The sequence below is a fragment of the Lolium rigidum genome, chromosome 5, assembly GCF_022539505.1.
Source record: "Lolium rigidum isolate FL_2022 chromosome 5, APGP_CSIRO_Lrig_0.1, whole genome shotgun sequence".
In the NCBI taxonomy this organism is placed as follows: domain Eukaryota; kingdom Viridiplantae; phylum Streptophyta; class Magnoliopsida; order Poales; family Poaceae; genus Lolium; species Lolium rigidum.
Window position 1 is genome coordinate 239,183,363 of NC_061512.1, and position 17,856 is coordinate 239,201,218.

At 46.9% G+C, this 17,856-nt stretch overlaps 1 protein-coding gene and 1 pseudogene across 1 annotated transcript; one reads left to right on the forward strand and one right to left on the reverse strand.

The window, feature by feature from the left end:
• The first annotated feature begins 7,434 nt into the window (after nucleotides 1-7,434).
• Nucleotides 7,435-11,719, forward strand: LOC124657315 (annotated as a pseudogene).
• A 4,002-nt stretch (nucleotides 11,720-15,721) lies between these two features.
• LOC124657317 lies at nucleotides 15,722-16,259 on the reverse strand. Its single transcript, XM_047195886.1, has 2 exons — nucleotides 16,254-16,259; nucleotides 15,722-16,147 (listed from the first exon to the last, which is right to left on the reverse strand). Exons 1-2 carry the CDS (start codon nucleotides 16,257-16,259, stop codon nucleotides 15,722-15,724), a joined length of 432 nt encoding a protein of 143 aa, XP_047051842.1.
• Between the last annotated feature and the right edge of the window lie 1,597 nt (nucleotides 16,260-17,856).

Consider the following 17,856-nt stretch of genomic DNA (forward strand, 5'->3'; position numbering starts at 1 on the left):
AACTCCGTTTTCGATGAACTTGGGCTTGTTGTAAAGCTAGCAACAAGCTCAAGAACCTCACACCGAGAAATACCAAGAAGCAATAAGAATATGCAACGCATGCAAGGATTGAGCTCCTTAAGACGATGTGATCAAGTTAACCAACCGAAAGCCCCTCTTGATAGTGCGGCTATCTATCCTATAATCCGGTCTCCCATCAACCACCTCGAGACCGGTAAAAGGAAAACCTATCAAGGTCATACCTTTGCCTTGCGCATCCCATCACTTGATCATTGTCGCTTCGTGTAGACTCACAAATGCTCCCCCATACACCATGATGGGAAAGCTCTATTGATGCACATCTTCACATGTCCATCATTACCAAATGGACGGCAAGCTTCAAGTATGTGATCCACTCAAGATGCTCAACTTGAACTTGCCCAACTCAACCTTGTATCTTCTCATACTCTATCATACTATCTTGAGGTGTATAAGGAATTCTTCACTTGGAATCAAGCTCTCAAGATCTTGATCATTCATTGCTTATCTCATAGGATAGAGCATGGCCAATATTGAGTTCCACATAAGAACTCCATCTTCATTTCTTCTTCTTGATCATATCACATATATATCTTCAAGCCAATGATCTTGATGCCAATACACAAGATGTATCTTTATTTACATGGCATCCATACTTGAATCCAACACATGGAATACAAGTAGAACCTATGGAATATTCCTTCATATAAACTTAATGAAAACATTAGTCCATAGGGGTTGTCATCAATTACCAAAACCACACATAGGGGCAATGTACCCTTACACTTATGCAGTCAAAGGTCTGGGAAATCATTACTAAAAGCTCTGATCATGGCACTTTGGATATTTTGCTGCCTTCCTCTTGTCCTGCTAAAACTCCACCTGTCTGTGCCATACAAGAAGCCTGCAAGGAAGTCATGACTGGCTTCTCTACTCCCCAAGCTCCTAGGAAGGCTCCTAGTCTCTCTGCTCCTCCATCTACCTCTAAGGTACATTGTAATATAAAGAAGAGAGGCCCTCTGGTTATTTCTGAAGTCAGAAGAAGTGACAGAATTCAGGCTCAATCTAAAGGATATAGGAGGAAGACTTGTTTTGATAGAAATTGTCTAGCATGTGCTCCTCCCATCCCTGGCCTCAAAAGCAAGGTTGTGAAGAATCTATATGATAAGTTTGGCCTCTCTGATAAAGGCAAGGATGAAGTGGCTGAGGATGATGTTGGTGTCTCCTCTCCTGATGATGAAGATTCTGATGATAGTGATGAATAACTTCAGGCTGCCTCTGATAATAGTGATGAATATTCCAAGACAGTTCATCACTTGCTTTTGGGAAAGATTGGTCCCTTTCTTTTGGGCTATCTTGTCTTTTATCCATGCTAGTCTTAGTTGCTGTCAAACACTGAATATTATATATGGTCCTATTATATTATGGTTTATGTTATGGTGGCCTTATGATGTTGAGCTGTGTATGATGTTTTTAGAGACATGGTTCCTCTCAGGTTTCTTTCTGTGCATATGTCTAAGTGACACCTGGTCCTTCTCAGGTGATCTAGTCACTATTCTTTGGAGTCCAGCCTGGTCTTTCTCAGGCTGTTGCCTTTTTGGTTTCTTGCATATTGTTGGTAATGTGCATGGCCTTTTACCTCCTAACTTGTATCCATGAGTATAAATCATACAAAGTTAAGTTGGAAAGTTTTGAATTGGAATGTAAGAGGTTTGAATGATAAGGATAAATGGGTCATTATTTATGATAAAATCCAGGAAAGTGGTTGTCATATTATCTGCTTTCAAGAAACCAAGAGGGAATCTATTGACTTAGACTTCATCAGAAAGTTTTGCCCTAGGAGGTTTGATGGTTTTGCTTTTCAGCCATCTGTTGGTAGATCAGGGGGTATCTTGACTGTTTGGGACAGTGCTATGCTTTCTGGGGATTGTGTATTTCAGAACTCCTTTGCTCTTTCAGTTGATTTTAAATCAGCAAAAGATGATGGTGCTTGGACTCTCACTAATATATATGCTCCATGTCAGGATGCACAGCAATTAGCCTTTATATCCTGGTTTCACAATATCCAGATAGATGATGATGTTGACTGGCTAATTGTGGGTGACTTCAATCTAATTAGAGCTCCCACTGATAGGAATAAGCCAGGTGGAAATATTCATGAGATGCTTTTGTTTAATGAGGCTATTAGTAATCTGGGTCTGATTGAAATTCCTTTGAAGGGCAGAAAGTTTACTTGGAGTAATATGCAGGCTGCCCCCCTTTTGCAGAGATTAGATTGGTTTTTCACATCTCTTTCTTGGACAACTTCATACCCAAATACTATTGCTATGCCTCTAGCCATGACAACTTCATACCCAAATACTATTGCTATGCCTCTAGCCATGCCTCTAGTTTGGAGGATGAAAAACCCAGAAAATTATGACGATCTAAGTAAAAAATGTTATTATTTTGTAACATCAAATCGTCATAATCTAACACCTCGCCTATTTCTCCTACATGTCGTATCCACGTGTCAATTTCCTCCTACGTGTCTATCCACGTGTCAATTTCCGCCTAAGCGGAGGGAGGGAGAGGATGGAGCGGTGGCAGACCGTCGCCGGCCATGGCGCAGCGCCCGTCAAAGGGGAGCGGAGCGAGGAAGAAATCTCTGGAAGGCGAAGACCTCATCCCGTTGAGCGGCGTGGCGGTGGTAGGAAACGTGTAGCGGGAGCCCATCAAGTTTTTTCCCTCGACCATGGGTGTTCGGTATAATGCTCTAACTGGCCTCGGCTGGCGTCCCCGTGGATGGCCCGTGAACACCTATAGGCATAGTCTAATCGATGTTGTGAGTTCTACCTAGGTGAGTTTTACACTTAATTCATGCTATTACCGGCTCGGAACACATGAGTTTACTTTACTCAATCCACAAGTTCTTGGCACCATTCCCGCCGATGACATTCTTTGTCGAAAAATGCATTCTTCTATGGATGTAGTTCCTTGTTTTCTACGGCCAGTACGGCAGTACGTACACAAGTAAATTAGTCGCGAGTTGGAATGTTGGATCCGAGCGAGAGTCCAAATCCTGATCCGACACGTAATTGTGTCTTATGCTAATTAGTTGAGTCCAAGTGGTGTCCGATTCGAGCTCGATCGATTGATACAACAGAGAGTTGCATAAATTGTGGACGCACAAGTGCACAACGTACGTGAACTTTTAGTTTGAAGAGAATCAACCGAAAGCTAGACATTACTATAAATATATGTGGTATTGATTATCAAAAAAAACGGAAAGCTAGGCAGCCCGTCCCGATCAGTAATTATTAAGGCAGGGGGTTAAGCATTTTTTGATCGATCGATCAATCCCATGGGTCTCTGCCTCAGCACGGCTACTTCGTCTTCATGGTCGCCATGGCCGGACCTCCCGCCCGAGGTCGCTGGCCTCATCCTCTCCCGGCTGTTCTGCCAGATAGACCGCATCAGTTTAGGCGCCGTCTGCCGCGACTGGCGCTTCGCGGCACAGCACCAGCGCGCGTTGATGCCGCCAGCCATGCCGTGGATCAACCTTGGCCGCGGCTTCTACCACAACCTCGCTGCCGATGGCAATGGCAATGGCAAGGCTTGGCGCCGCTTCGCCAAGCCGAAGGGCTGCCACGCCGGAGCGTCGTTCGGCGGGTGGCTCATGTACGAACACAAGCGGTCCCACCGATGCTTCCTCCGTGACCCATTCTCCAAAGCCACGCCCACCATCGACGTCCCGTTCATCAACCTTCGCAACTGGGGGCGTGCCATAGCTGATACTGATCCGCTTACAACATGGCACAATCCGTTTAATGATATCCTCGTCTGCTCATCTCATCTCCTCGTCGCCATCTACTTACACAGCGAGGGTTTATCCAGCTTAACATGTCTTGGACCGGGCATCACGATGAAAAAACATACACTACCTGCAGGTGGTCATCAGCATCATGCTGGGGACTTGTTGTACAAGAGCATAGCATTCCACCATGGCAAGTTCTTCGCGGTCAGCTCGACAGAGAACCTCTTCATGCATGATTTTTCTGAATCCGGCGAACAGATCCGCGTCGAGCATGTAATCAAGGAACGGCCTGTTGGGTCCACGAATTACGACAACCACTATCTGGTCACCTCAGCTGACAAGAAGAAGCTACTGATGGTGCGGTGGAGACACCCTCCCAAGAGGGATTGGCTTGAGATTGATCACCGGACGTTGGATCTCCAGGTGTTTGAGGCCGACTTGGAGAAAGGAGAGTGGTCATCGGAGATAAAGGACCTGGGAAACCAAGCCCTCTTTGTTGGCCGGACCGGCTCCAGGGCACTCGTGGCCGATGGTTCAGCGGACATGCAATTCCAATGTAATCGTGTGTTCCTTCTCGGCTGTGAATTGGCATGGTCAAGGTGCCAGGCCGCCAACTACCAGTTGATTCCTCACTGGAGTGACCACGAACAATATCATAATGGCACTCCCAGCTATTGTGTGTACGACGTGAAGAGCGGCAAATCTTGTCTATTTTATTTCAATCGACGTCCAAGTCGTGTGAAATATCCCAAGTCGGCATGGTTGTTCCCGTCACAGTGAAAATACCAAATTCACTGCCTCACTGGACATACAATAGTAATCTACCAAGACCACCATAATTTTTTTATGTGCATAGCTAATTACGACGTATGTCATGTTGTGAAATAATTGGACGTTTCTAAAAGTTTTATGTGTATCAAGTAAAAAAATTGAGAGTAAAAAAATTTGAGAGAGTTTATGGTGCATAGATCATACTACATATTTTAGGGTGTAGTATTGGATGGGTCGAACGTTAATATGGATTGGACCGAAGATAGGCCTAAGGATCACTTGGAAATTTCCTATGAACCTAGGTTTTCCCTTTAATCTTTACTATTAAATTGTAATCGGTGATGTTGGACTGTTGGTAGGTAAACCGATCAAGTTTTCCTGGTACGTCGAGAAAAACGTGCTTCGTCCGTCTAAACGTGTTCGCTGGTAGTTCCTTTGTCTCTTCAAAAATCTCTTGCTGCATAAAAAAGCGAATATAGGTAAAATACCGGACCGGGGTCCTCTCACAAACTATTTACAGTTAGGCCACCGCTAAGTGAATCGATCGGTTCGAATTTTCTTTTTCACCTTCCCTAGCTCACACGTTTAATACCATGTACTGTCATCGGATAGGATCTTACTCTTACCATGACCAGACGACCACGCTGCAGCCACCCGCCCTAGCCGCGCTCCTCTGCGCAAAGCCTACGGGCCTGCCCATGGCCAAAAGCAACATGGCTCTGCAGCGGTACTACCCGCGCGAGCTCCGCTCCGCCAGCTGCTTGCAACCAACGAGGAGCAAGGCGCCGGTGTTGCAGCCAGCCGCCCCGGCGCTCCTCCGGGCTAGCCTGGCGTTCCTCCACAATGCCTCCACACCATCGACAGGGTCAGCCCGAGCACCGTGCCATGCTGGCCGCTGGCGCGCGTCTCAACCGCTTCATTTTCCATGTCCTCCTCCAGTACCATGTCTGCGTAGGCATCATCGATGAGGGTTAAGAGCGCATCGGAGGAGATTATGTTTGTCATGGAAGCCTACAACACGTCACATGCATCACCACATTGCCGACCACGAAGACGAACACCACCATAACACTGCTGTTCACGCCCGTTACAAGCATCACCATGTCGTCGACCACGAAGACGAAGACCACCAGGACACCATCGGTCACGCCGTTCACAAGCATCACCCCCTCACCGACCAGGAAGACGAACAACACCATGATACCGCCGTTCACGCTCGTCACAAGCATAACCATGTCGCCGACATTGAAGGTGAATACCACCATGACACCGTCGATCACAAGTATCACCACGTCGCCAACCACGAAGACAAACACCACCATGATACCGCCGTTGATGCTCATCACAAGTATAACCAAGTCACCGACGACGAAGCTGAATACCACCATGACACCGTCGGTCACGCCGGTCACAAGCATCACCACATCGCCGACCACGAAGACGAACACCACCAAGCCGCTGCCACCATAGATTATCACCTCTCACTTCTCACACATCATCACCACGTCGACATCCATGAAGATGACAAGCGAGAAGTTGAGTACTCCAAACTATACTCACACATACGTACACATTACAGTATACTAGCGAGTTATTTATCTATTCGTGTATGTGCACCGAAACAATAACCTGTCAACATGAAAGTCATGCGGAATGGTGAGGTGAGCCTACTCCTCAAAGGAAATTTCAAACAATTGAGTGTGTGCGATGAATTTGGCAAAATTCGCTTAAAACTTCATACATGAAATTGATGATTTACAACTCATGAAACTCGAAACCGATTATTGGAATTGATTCATATCATCGACACACATCTTTTTCGTGTACAACTTATTTTGACTCGAAATATATTTGTGTTAATTTGAAAAAGGGTGTGTAACTTAGTGTAAGAATGTAAGGGAGAGTGACCCTAACCAGTGACCCTAACCAAGAACATCTGCAAATGTTGTATATGTTGGGCTAAGGAGTAGCGAGAATGGGATAGTCCCGCTAGGAACACCCGGGGCATATCCCGAGAATGCTTTAAGACCGTACGATGTAACAACGCAAGTGAACCCACGTCAGGATGGGACTAGGCCGGGTCGACCGACCCAAAAAATTTAGGGCCACTGGATCACGTGGGTCGCCCCTAAATAAAATTTGGGCCAATGGGGCTGGCATCGTTTGACCCATCGGGCCAGCCGGGTCAACCCAAATCATAGTCACATCAGGTACTAATTATGCCTGAATCGCTGTCCCCAACCTGTTCACGGTGCATGGTGTGTCTCCGACGGCTCCTTCCATTGCTTGCGCGCTGAAGCAATGTCAAGATTAATGGGTGACCTCGTGTAAGAGCGGCACTCAAAATCTGCAACTGCCAAAAACGAATGCTACTTAAACTGCTGTCACGAGTCCTTAGTCTTTCCGTTGACAAGAATGCTTAAATTATGTAGGACTTCATGTTTCGAATATCTTAACCATATTTTGGCAAACAAAATTGTTTAAATTTGAATACCCATTGTCAAAAACCTGTGCCCACCCCTTAACATCCGTGCCCTACCTATGACTTAACGGCCGGGTCAGGTATAGTTACTATCCATAGACATAAAAGTAAAAGTAAAAGTGTACTGGGATAAACCCTTCCATGGAGGTACCATCCTTACACTGTATGTTTCGTGTGTAATCATACATGGACTCGAACTCCCATAGTCCCACCTTTCCCGTCCGGGAAATACGTATAAATTACCCTCCTCCATATATACACGCGGCCGGCCATCGAACGAGTAAGACAATCGGGAAGAAAAGCTTGCAGCAGGTTTAATTAAGATGGCCGTCGCCGACGAGGCCGCCGCCATGATGAAAACAAATCTATGTACCCTAGACTAGACCTGGTGAGTTTCCGGCAGGGCAGTCGCAAGCTAGCTGACCGCGGCCTAGTTTTATCCAACGCCGATGGCGAAGACGACGCGTACACGATACTCCGCGTCGACGGCTCGCTAGTGACCAAGAACGCCAGCGACATCGGCATCTTTGACAGGACTCTTCTCTATGTCGGCAAGATCGTGGAGTCAGTGTCCGACTACGGTGGCCAGATCGGCGTCGTCACCGGCGTCGCCACCACCCTCGGCGTCGTCCAGCTGAATGACGGCCTTGGAGCCACGAAGGCCGTGAGCCGCGTGTCGCCAGCTGACCTGCGGCGCGTCCGGGCGCTCAGCCTTGGCGACTACGTCGTGTCCGGGCAGTGGTTGGGCCGGGTGGTCGAGGTGTCCATGGACACGGAGATCTCGTTCGACGACGGCGCTGTCTGCAGAGTCGCCGACGCGGCGTCCGGGAAGATAAAACCAGCTAAGACGCATGCATACCTCCCCCAGACTAACACCGCGCTCTACCCGGGGGCCCGCGTCGTCAGCAACCAAGAAGACTCCTCAGTCGTCTTCATGGAGGAGCGGTGGCTAAGCGGCCAGTGGAAGCCGGACCGCGCAGAAGGCACGGTGACCAAAGTGGAGATGGCTGACGTGCTCGTTTACTGGATCGCGTCTGCCGAACAAGCAGGCATGGAGTCCGCCCCTCCGGCCAACCAGAACCCCGACAGGCTGACTCTTCTCTGTTCCGCGCCCGAGTGCACCTGGTGTTTTGCCGACCGCTGCTTTCTTAATGCAGACCACACGGACGAGCAATTGCCGTCGTCGTCATTGCCGGTCACAATGGCCGTCTCCCAAACCTGCACCTCCGTCGAGGTGCTGTGGCAGGACGGCACGCGACAGACTATGGCACGCTCGACGGACGTCTCCCCCGTCGAGTTCGCGAGCGACCTCGACTTTTTTCCGGGACAGTATGTTATTGACAACTCTGTTGCCGACGATGATGCCATCGATGCCATGGCCATGGGTGCCTCCAGTGGATCGAAGAGGCGCGTCGGCGTTGTCAGAAGCCTAAATTCTAAAGAGCACATGGTGAAAGTGTCATGGTTCAAGGCAGCAGAAACAGGGCCTGGCGGTGGCGGGTGGGAGGTTGAGTGCGAGGATACCGTAAGTGCGTATGAATTGGCAAGGGATCCCGATTGCTCTGCTTTCTATGGGGACGTCGTAGTTCGTCTACAATCAGACGTAAGTGAAAGTACACCACTAGCGCAGAAGCAAGCACAGGCCCTTTCATGGGTCGGACACGTTGTTGACCTTCATGTCGACGGCCACGTCCAAGTCAAGTGGGGTGACGGCAGCACATCAACGGTATGCCTGCATCCTATATCGTTTATCTTTACTTGTCTTAATAGCTAGTGTCCTAGTACTACCTTCATCCCAAGACTTAAGATTTATATATTTTTTGAAAAGTCAAACGAAGTAAAGTTTGATCAAACTTTTAGAAAAATCTATGAGCAAATATGATATCTTGTAGGTACCGTATGAAAATATATTTCATTATCTATCTAATGATATTGATTTTAAACTGTTCATGTTAATGATATTTGATAAAAACTTGGTCAAGCTTAACATAGTTTGACTTTCTAAAAAAATATAGGCCTTAAGCCTTGGGATGGAAGTTCTTAATTTAATAATTTTCTTATGATGCTTCAGGTATTACCTCATGAGATCAGTGTAGCCAACAACGAACACTACACGCAACTGCGGGCTGAATTGACCGGCTCGGTGGAGGAGGATGGTGTCGATGCTCCTGCGGTATCTATCTTCCTAGAAAAATAATCTCATGCATATATACCCCTTATCCCTTTACCATACATCTCCTGAGACCTTGTGAATAACATACATATCGTGCATAACCTAGTAATGGTGTGGCAATATAATTTATATCCAATTACAGGACAATGACCAACATGATCCAGAAGATGGTACAAACGTCGAAGAGGGCATGATTCAAGGCGGTGACGGCTCTGGTCATGTATCTGCGGGTAGTCATGAAGATCCTAGTGTTGATGGCGATGCGACGGAGACAAGAATCAACGCAATCTTAGATGATGATAGTGTCGACGACTCTACCGAGAGTGTAGTGAACAAGGCTGGTGCCCACGGAGATGACGATCGGTCTATGTTCCCACACTTCGATGTTGTGAAGACCCCTCCGGATCACCATTACCTTGACACCATGGAACAGGTTGGTGAATGCAGCAAGCCAACAACACCATCTTCTTACTCCGTATGATGTTTTTTTCAGCTTTTGTACTACGTAGCTGACTAGCTGGTGGTTTTGCATCAATGTGTGCGATCATGCATCTATTTCGATCAGTAATGACATCATTAATTTGAGTCAGCACACTATAGTGCTCCCTGTATACTATCCAAAAAACCATGGTCAATATCATGTAAAGAATGAAGTTTACCAGTATGCTTGTTCTTTTGGCAAATCAACTGCAGGTCAGCGGCGGCGGAAAAAAGTGGGTCAAGGCCGTGCAGAAAGAGTGGAAAATACTGCTGAACAACTTACCAGGTACTACACACAATAGGGCTTACAAAATATTATTACAGATGCTATGCAAACGGATAGAGCTGGTTCGGCAGTTTTAGAGCATTTGCTTTGTTTGACAGAAAATACAATGCCGGGACTTGACTCGGTTTCGTTGAAGGAAACCATCGCTGTTACGTCTTGGTATATCTGGTGGATCAGGCGTCGTCGAACCCACAATGAGGATGTCCCTCCTTTATTCAAGTGTAGACTGTCTATTCTAGCGATCACTGCAAATGCCATTAAAGCAGAACGAGGGAATAGAGATAATTCGGAAGCTAAGTGGACTAGGCCTAAACCTCGTTACGTAAAGCTCAATGTAGATGCTTCATACTGTGCGGTTACAAATGCTGGTGCTGTGGGGGCGGTCATAAGAGACTATACAGGAAGTTTAGTGTGCGCAAACTGTAGTCATATACCACATGTGCAATCGGCTCAGATGGCAGAGGCCATGGCGCTAAGAGAGGGTCTTCGGATGGCGGAAGAACTCGGGTGTCACCGAGTGGAAGCTGAATCGGACTCCTCGGAAACTATACAAGCATGCACGGGTGAGCAAAGGTGGTGGTGCAGTGCTGCAGCTATTTATGCTGACTGTGTTGACATAGCATCGAAGATTGGCGACGTAACTTTTCGACACTGTCCGAGGGAGGCAAACAAGGTTGCTCATGAGATTGCCCATTATAGTTTTTCCAATACTATCTCGTGTAATTGGGTCGATGAACCCCCTAGCTTCCTTTTAGACAAGCTCACAAACGATGTAACTATTCTGTGATTCAGCGGCAGCAGGTTTCTGACGCACTCTTTTCCTTCCAGGGTACCTAAGGGGACTGGAAGGTTTTTAATGAGGCGGCCTGCTGACCTAATATATTATGCGTTCAAAAAAAAAAAAGGTACTACACACAATAGTATTATGTTTCTCCGTAATAACTGGATGAATGAAGTTGCCTTATCAATCTGTTGTGTACGTTTAATATCCAGACACCATCTACGTGGGTGCATTTGAGGACCGGATGGACCTGCTCCGGGCGGTAATGGTGGGCGCGAGCGGAACGCCATACCAGGATGGGGCTCTTCTTCTTCGACCTCCAGATGCCACCGTCCTATCCAGCTGAGCCACCGCAGGTGTATTACCACTCGTTTGGCCTACGCCTCAATCCCAACCTCTACGAATCCGGCACGGTGTGCCTCAGCCTGCTCAACACGTTTGGCGGAGATGGCACCGAGGTATGGTCACCGGCGACGTCGAGCGTCCTCCAGGTCCTTGTCTCCATCCAGGGCCTTGTCCTCAACGACCAACCGTACTACAATGAGCCCACCTACAAGACCCTGGTCGGCACACTGGCGGGACGTCGCAATGCACTGCCCTATGGCGAGAACGCTTTCCTCCTCAACCTGCGAACCATGCTCTACCTGCTGCGCCGGCCGCCACAAGGATTTGAAGAGTTCGTCAAGGACCACTTCCGCCGTCGTGGGAGGTTCGTGCTTGCAACTTGTGTGGCATGGCTGCAAGGATGTGCCATTCACACGTTCGCCGGTGATGCTCAGGACACCGCTGCAGACAACCAGCGGCCATGCTCGGTAGGGTTAAAGCTTGCACTCACCAAGTTGGTGTCAAGCCTTTTGGCAGCCTTCATGGAGATCGGTGCCGAGGGGTGTGACGATTTCCAGTTCCAGTTCCAAGAGCTAAAGTCCCTTTAACATGTGCTGTTAGCACCACACACTAGATAGAGTAGTATACTACAAGGCTGGTATATACGGAAATTCAATTCGGCTCCCGGGTGCATATGCTCCCTCTATCAAAAAATTATATTTCGAAATGTCGAAAAATTTTGACAAAAAATTCTACATGTACATCTCCACAATATATGTACGTTCGTCAAGTTTCATGAGAAACCAATATGTTTTGTGGTCTGTGTAAAAAAGAGAAAATTTATCTCCTGAAAAGCCTTATTTTCAGCATTGAATTTTGTCTTTTTTACACATGTCACACGACAAGTCGGATTTTTATGAAACAACTTTGTGAGCGTGTAGGACGTGAAGATGTACGTTCGAATTTTTCGTTTCAATTTTTTGAAATTTCAAAATGTACGTAACATGCATTTCAAAATAAAGAGAGCATATGATCCCATGTGCCAAAACACCATTCCTGGTATATAGTCTTATTCTTGTAGTTTGGTGAATTTTTAGTTCTTTAAAGTGGGTCAAGGCCGTGCAGAAAGAGTGGAAAATACTGACCAAAGTCTATCAAGAAAACACCGAGCAAACAAACATATTCGGCAAAAAAAAACACTCGACAAACAACAATGCTCGGCAAACTGTCGGGACACGTGGCAGCCACCCTCAGACCTAACAACGCTGTGAAGTTTTGCTTTGTGTTTCTCCCTACAAGACTTCCTGCGTGAAGAAAATGTTCCCGACTACTCCCTCTGGTGTGAAAAAATTGACGCACCTAACTAACTAACTACGTGCATGCGCAAGCCTCCCTCCGCGTCGATTAAATCCGACCGGAGGGAGTAGCTGTTTGCTGAGTGTCATAGTTTGACACAAGAAAACAGTACTTCATTTTCGTCCTATCTTTTTCCCACGCGAAAATTGCATTCCGCCCAATATTTGCCCAATGTCACTGGAATACAGAGTAAAACATGGTATTTCCAGTTTTTCACCTTTTTATTGGGCTGCCCTTTTTCTCGTAGCCTTTCCTTCCAAACATCTTTCAGTCCCCGTGACTCCTATATATATCCCATATCCTAGTCACCGAATTGTAAACTCACTCGACTATGTTCTTTCCCCCCTTTCTCCTGCGAGTTTTATTTTGTGGTGGAAGCGTGCAACGGGTGTGGTGACGTAAATATTTCTTACCATTCTTTTTACTATGTTTTCTCTTTCCATCCTTTCAACTCGAACTCACCTCTCTCGGTTTGTGAAGGCTTGAATCGGAGCACGAGCTTGGCCTCTCCGACCTTTTGACTTGATTGATATGTCCATGCTAAAAACGGGCACATGCAAAATAGTTGCTGCTTCCTCTGTAGCCTGCATCTCTCCACACGATGAGGTTGTGAAGACATCTCCAGCTAGCCGACGCATTTCAGATGTCTAAAATGTTCACACGCGTCCGTTTATGTCAGCCCGCGGACGCGAAAATGGCCATGCGTCCGCTTGCGTCAGGGGTATGTCTAGCGGCCCGACACGTATTGGCCGCGGGCCATTTTTTCTGAAATATCGAAAAACATGAGAACCAAGCAAATATCATGAACATATGGCCATCATATTAGCTCAAACTGAGATCTCAAATAAGTTCATTACATTATGCACAAGATACGGCACAAAATGTAGTCCAAAAGGTAAACAAACATAGCCAAAACATCAAATATAGTAAAAAAAAAGGTCATGGTGCTTGACAATGGCGCCGCAGATCAGGCGTCTCGCGCGCGGATTTTGGCGCGCTTCTTCAGGAACCAGGTCCTGGTGTCGTCGTCCATGTTGCTCAAGTCGGCCAGCATGATCCTTGTCTCCTCTGCCCGGATCTTGGCCTCGGCGTCCATCCTTCTGTCCTCGGCGTCACGCATTTTGGCCTCGACGTCCATCCTTTGGACCTCAATAACCTCTTTGGTGAGGTTGAAGTAGATGGCAGCTGCGGCCTCTTTTTGCAGACGCTTCTTCTCGTCCCTTGTGTCTAGGGCATCTTGAGAGTCCGCCATGAACTTCTCCAAGGTCTGGCTCAACGCAAGGGTTGATGCCTCCCAGGCAAGATCGGCCCTGGTAGACTTATGGTCCCACGGACGAGGTGGAAGGGCTTTCTGCTCAGGATCGTCGTCTTCGCCGTCGACGACAACCGTTACTGTCCCTTTCTTGATAGCTTCATGGTAGGACGCATAGTCAACCCTCCACTTTGATGCGTTCTTCAGCTTCTCCCAGCAATGGACCATATAGAAGCCCCTCATATGTGTTGCCTTGAACTTCTGCAAGGCCCTGGGTACCTGCAATTGGTAAAAGTTAAGTCCAAGCACGCTCGTGCCACTCTGGGGGTGGAAAACAACACGATCGACGGCGGCGCAGAACTTGGAGGTCAATTGTTTGATGTAGTTCCATCTTTTTCTGATGGACTCTTCCGTGTGATTGCTTTTCATCTCGTAGGGCGTGTGACACTTCCTCTTTTCGTACTCTTGGACCACCTTGACCCAGTAGACCTTGCCCTTTTTTGGGGCACCATTTATGCATTCATGGCTGGTCACGAGCCACGCATCGCACAAACATTTGTCCACATCGTCGTTGAAGTCGTTGGTCCTGTGGCTCTCCCCTTCCACCCAGCCCATGCAGGCAACAACCGTCGATACCAATGAGGAGGCGCCAACATGGTACAACCGCACAAGTGCAAAGAAAGGAAAAATGAAGTGGCTTTTGTACACCCACTAATATGTACACGAGCTATCATAGCTGGACATACCGTTCTTAAGATCAAAATATTTGAGCTCTTCGCCCATCTATTCAAATGATGTACTCCCTCTGTACCGGTTTATAAGGTTATTACGTATTTTGAAAAAAAAATTAACTACTAATTTGGTTAACAAAATATAAAATATCTATCATAAAAATTATACTATTGGAAATTTCTTTTCAATATGAATTCAATGGTAAATTTTTTGTAGTGGCATATATCTCATGTTTTGTTAACTAAATTTATAGTCAAACTTATTTTTCAAAATGTGTAATTGTCATTTAAACCAGTATGGAGGTAGTAAGTGAACATCGAGCCGTATCTCCCCAATTCATTGGCAAGATTCACCCTAAAGAATAAAGTAGGAGAAAAGGTTCGAGCTTTCGCTAGAAATTGACTAATACCACCCATTCATTGGATTTCTTCTGATCCCAGATACAACACAAGTTTTCTGGTGGCCCCTTTGTTGGTGGCATGTGGGGTTTCCCGACGGCCGCCTCTAAGAACGACGTGGTGGGTGGATGGTGGGAGGGAGTGACGGTCAGGGCTAGCTAGGATTTCTCCCCCGGTCACCCCTGAAGGGAAGCGGCGCGAGGAGGCCCGAAGAGATTGACAACTCACACATTGATTGGATGTTTTCTTATCCTAGATCCAATAGAAGTTTCTTAGATAACTACAGATAAACACAATTGCACGCACCATCATGTCAACATACCAATAGCAGCAATATAGATCATCAGAGAGATTAAGGGCTCGTTTGATTCGCAGGATTTTCAGAGAACACATGAATATGAAAAACACAAGATCGGAATGATATGTCCTCTCCAATCCTATAGAATTAGGAAACTACAAGATTTTGGATCCACCAGTGTTTGATTGCACAGAAAAACCAAAAATATATATATAAAAGGATGTAGTAAATGGGAATTTTCCTCCAAACCATAGTGCAAATGAATTCTTTGTATGAAATTCAAAGGATTTCAGGCTGACGAATTCTGCTTAGTGTACGTGCTAGACCAAGATGTTGCATCTAGTAATATCTTACACAGATCATCATACAAAAAGAGTAAAACCTTGAAATGTCAATAGCTAGTGTAACCTAGTACCAAAAACTGCTACTACTACTCATCATATAAGTATCCAACAACAGAAAGGGGAAAAAATTAAGTAACGCAAATACGCAATCTACCACCACTGACGAACAAGCTCGCATTATCCTGTCTACACAGCCACACAGGACAGGTTCAGCACTTCACACTTGAGGTTCAGGCGACGCACCCCAGGCAGCCCATCCACATGCTCCTCCTGGGGCGGCGCCTGTGGGAGGCGAGCTCCGGCGGCGGCACCTGGTACAGGTCCTCGTCGACCGGCCGCACCAGCCTTGTCGTGCGCGCCAGGCCGCAGCCGGCAGCTTCCGACGCCGGCGCCGGCCTCCCGCTCCTTCTCCCCTTCTTCTCCAGCGACGCATCACTGTCGCCCTCCGGCACCCTCCTCCTAGGCTTCTTGGCGGGCGTGGGTTTGCGCGGGGGAGGCGAGTACCTGAACCAGACGTCGCTGCAGGCCTCCGGCTCGGGGGTGGCGCCGTAGCAATACGCCAGGGCGGGCGGCGCTACCGTCTCCGGCCCGTCGTAGTGGCAGTAGTAGTTCCACTCCCCGAACGCCGGCACCTGACGCCTCCTCGCCGCCGCCTTCTGCAAGACCAAAACGAGGTAAGTAAAAGACATATCAAGGCGATGACCACCGCTCCGGCATGTATGTAAAGGAAAGGAAGGAAAGCCTTGATCACACGACGCCTACCTCCATTTGGTTCCACACCACGGAGCAGGGCGAGCACAGGGCAGACAGAATGAGGCCGAGAAGAAGGGAAGCTGGGGCCGATCAGTGGGGCTGGAGAAGCTAACTAAGCAGAAAGGAATGGGACCTCTCCAATGGCTGGCCGGGCGCCTGTATTTATATTTTATAACGACTAGCTAGTCAGAACGGCCGGTGCGTGGCGTTGAAGAAGAAGGCGGGGGCGGGGCTGCGTCGGGACCGGCGACGAGGGTGCATGGAAATGGAAGCTCCTTTTCAGAGCCGCAGCAGCAGTAGCGCAATGTAGCAGCAGCGTGTGAGCTGGCCATCGATCAATGGGCTGGGACGGTTGTCTGTCGTGGCGCGGTCGTGCCGGGTTCGCAGCTGACTTGCAGCCTCGTGTTATTTCGAAATCAGGACTTGCTGATGAGTAGTATAGTGTAGAAATTTTAAATATATATGTGTAGCCTGTCAACGCTGCCTGCGAAAGTACCGAATCCTAGGTGAAATATAGTTTTTTACATAAAATTATTTTATAGATCCTCGTCCACGAATTTACCCGCGTGAATCAACTGCAGTAATTGACACGTTGCATGTGTAGCAGTTTAGATCAAAAAATAAATAACTAAAACTTGTTGGAGTTGGTCTACGAAGGTGAATTTGCAAACTGAATTTTATAAATTATTTTTCATTTTTACGAGACAAGACGGCTATCATGGAGGAAGAATGTGGAAACCTCCTAGCACAAGACATCATTGCTGGCAGACTGCGAACACTGTGACATTGTGTTACACCCAAGTTGTATGAACAGAGATTCAGATAACCATGGATAGATGAATTTGACATATAGAAGGGGGAATATGTGGAGAGGATAGGAACAAGACAGGGAAAGTAGTTTCAGATGTAATTCCTTCTAAGGGGTTGTTTGATTCATAGATAGAAAAAGTGAAGAAATAGGAAAAATGGTGACTTGTCCCCTAGAATCCTATGGAAAAGAAACCTATGAAATTGGTATAACTAGTTGTTTGATGGCAGCATAGGAAATCTACAAAAAAATTCTATAGAGATTGAGTGCATAGCATAGTCATCGTACACACATATGAATTTTTTCAAGAGGTCTAACCCCTTGTTAGAAATCCTATAGGATTGTGACATAGGAAAGCAATGCATAAGAAGTTTGGGGAATTCAATCCTTTAATTCAAACGGGCTCTATAGGAAAAAAAAATTATATGGGTAAAAATCCTACAAAACTTCTTTGAAAATCCTTTGGATCAAACAAGTCCTAAGACTATCCTTCAACCATGAGGTGATTTAAACACACCATCATACACATCTAGCATCTAATAGCCTTGGTGACATAGAGGTCAAACATTTGTATCGTACATGTCTTCATTTTGTGAAGGTGAATTTCCATTCGATGTCTCCCGTTGTAGCTTGCCCCCAAGCTGCTGCAACTAGGAATCGCTGATGAAGCACCTCATAATCCTCCCACGTCGCCATGTTCGGGGATATTGTAGACCACTTGATCAACACCTGCAGATAAGATGGATTTGCTCGTTTGACTAGATGCATGTCTAGTATAAGTTTTGGTACCAAGCCAGCGTCCTC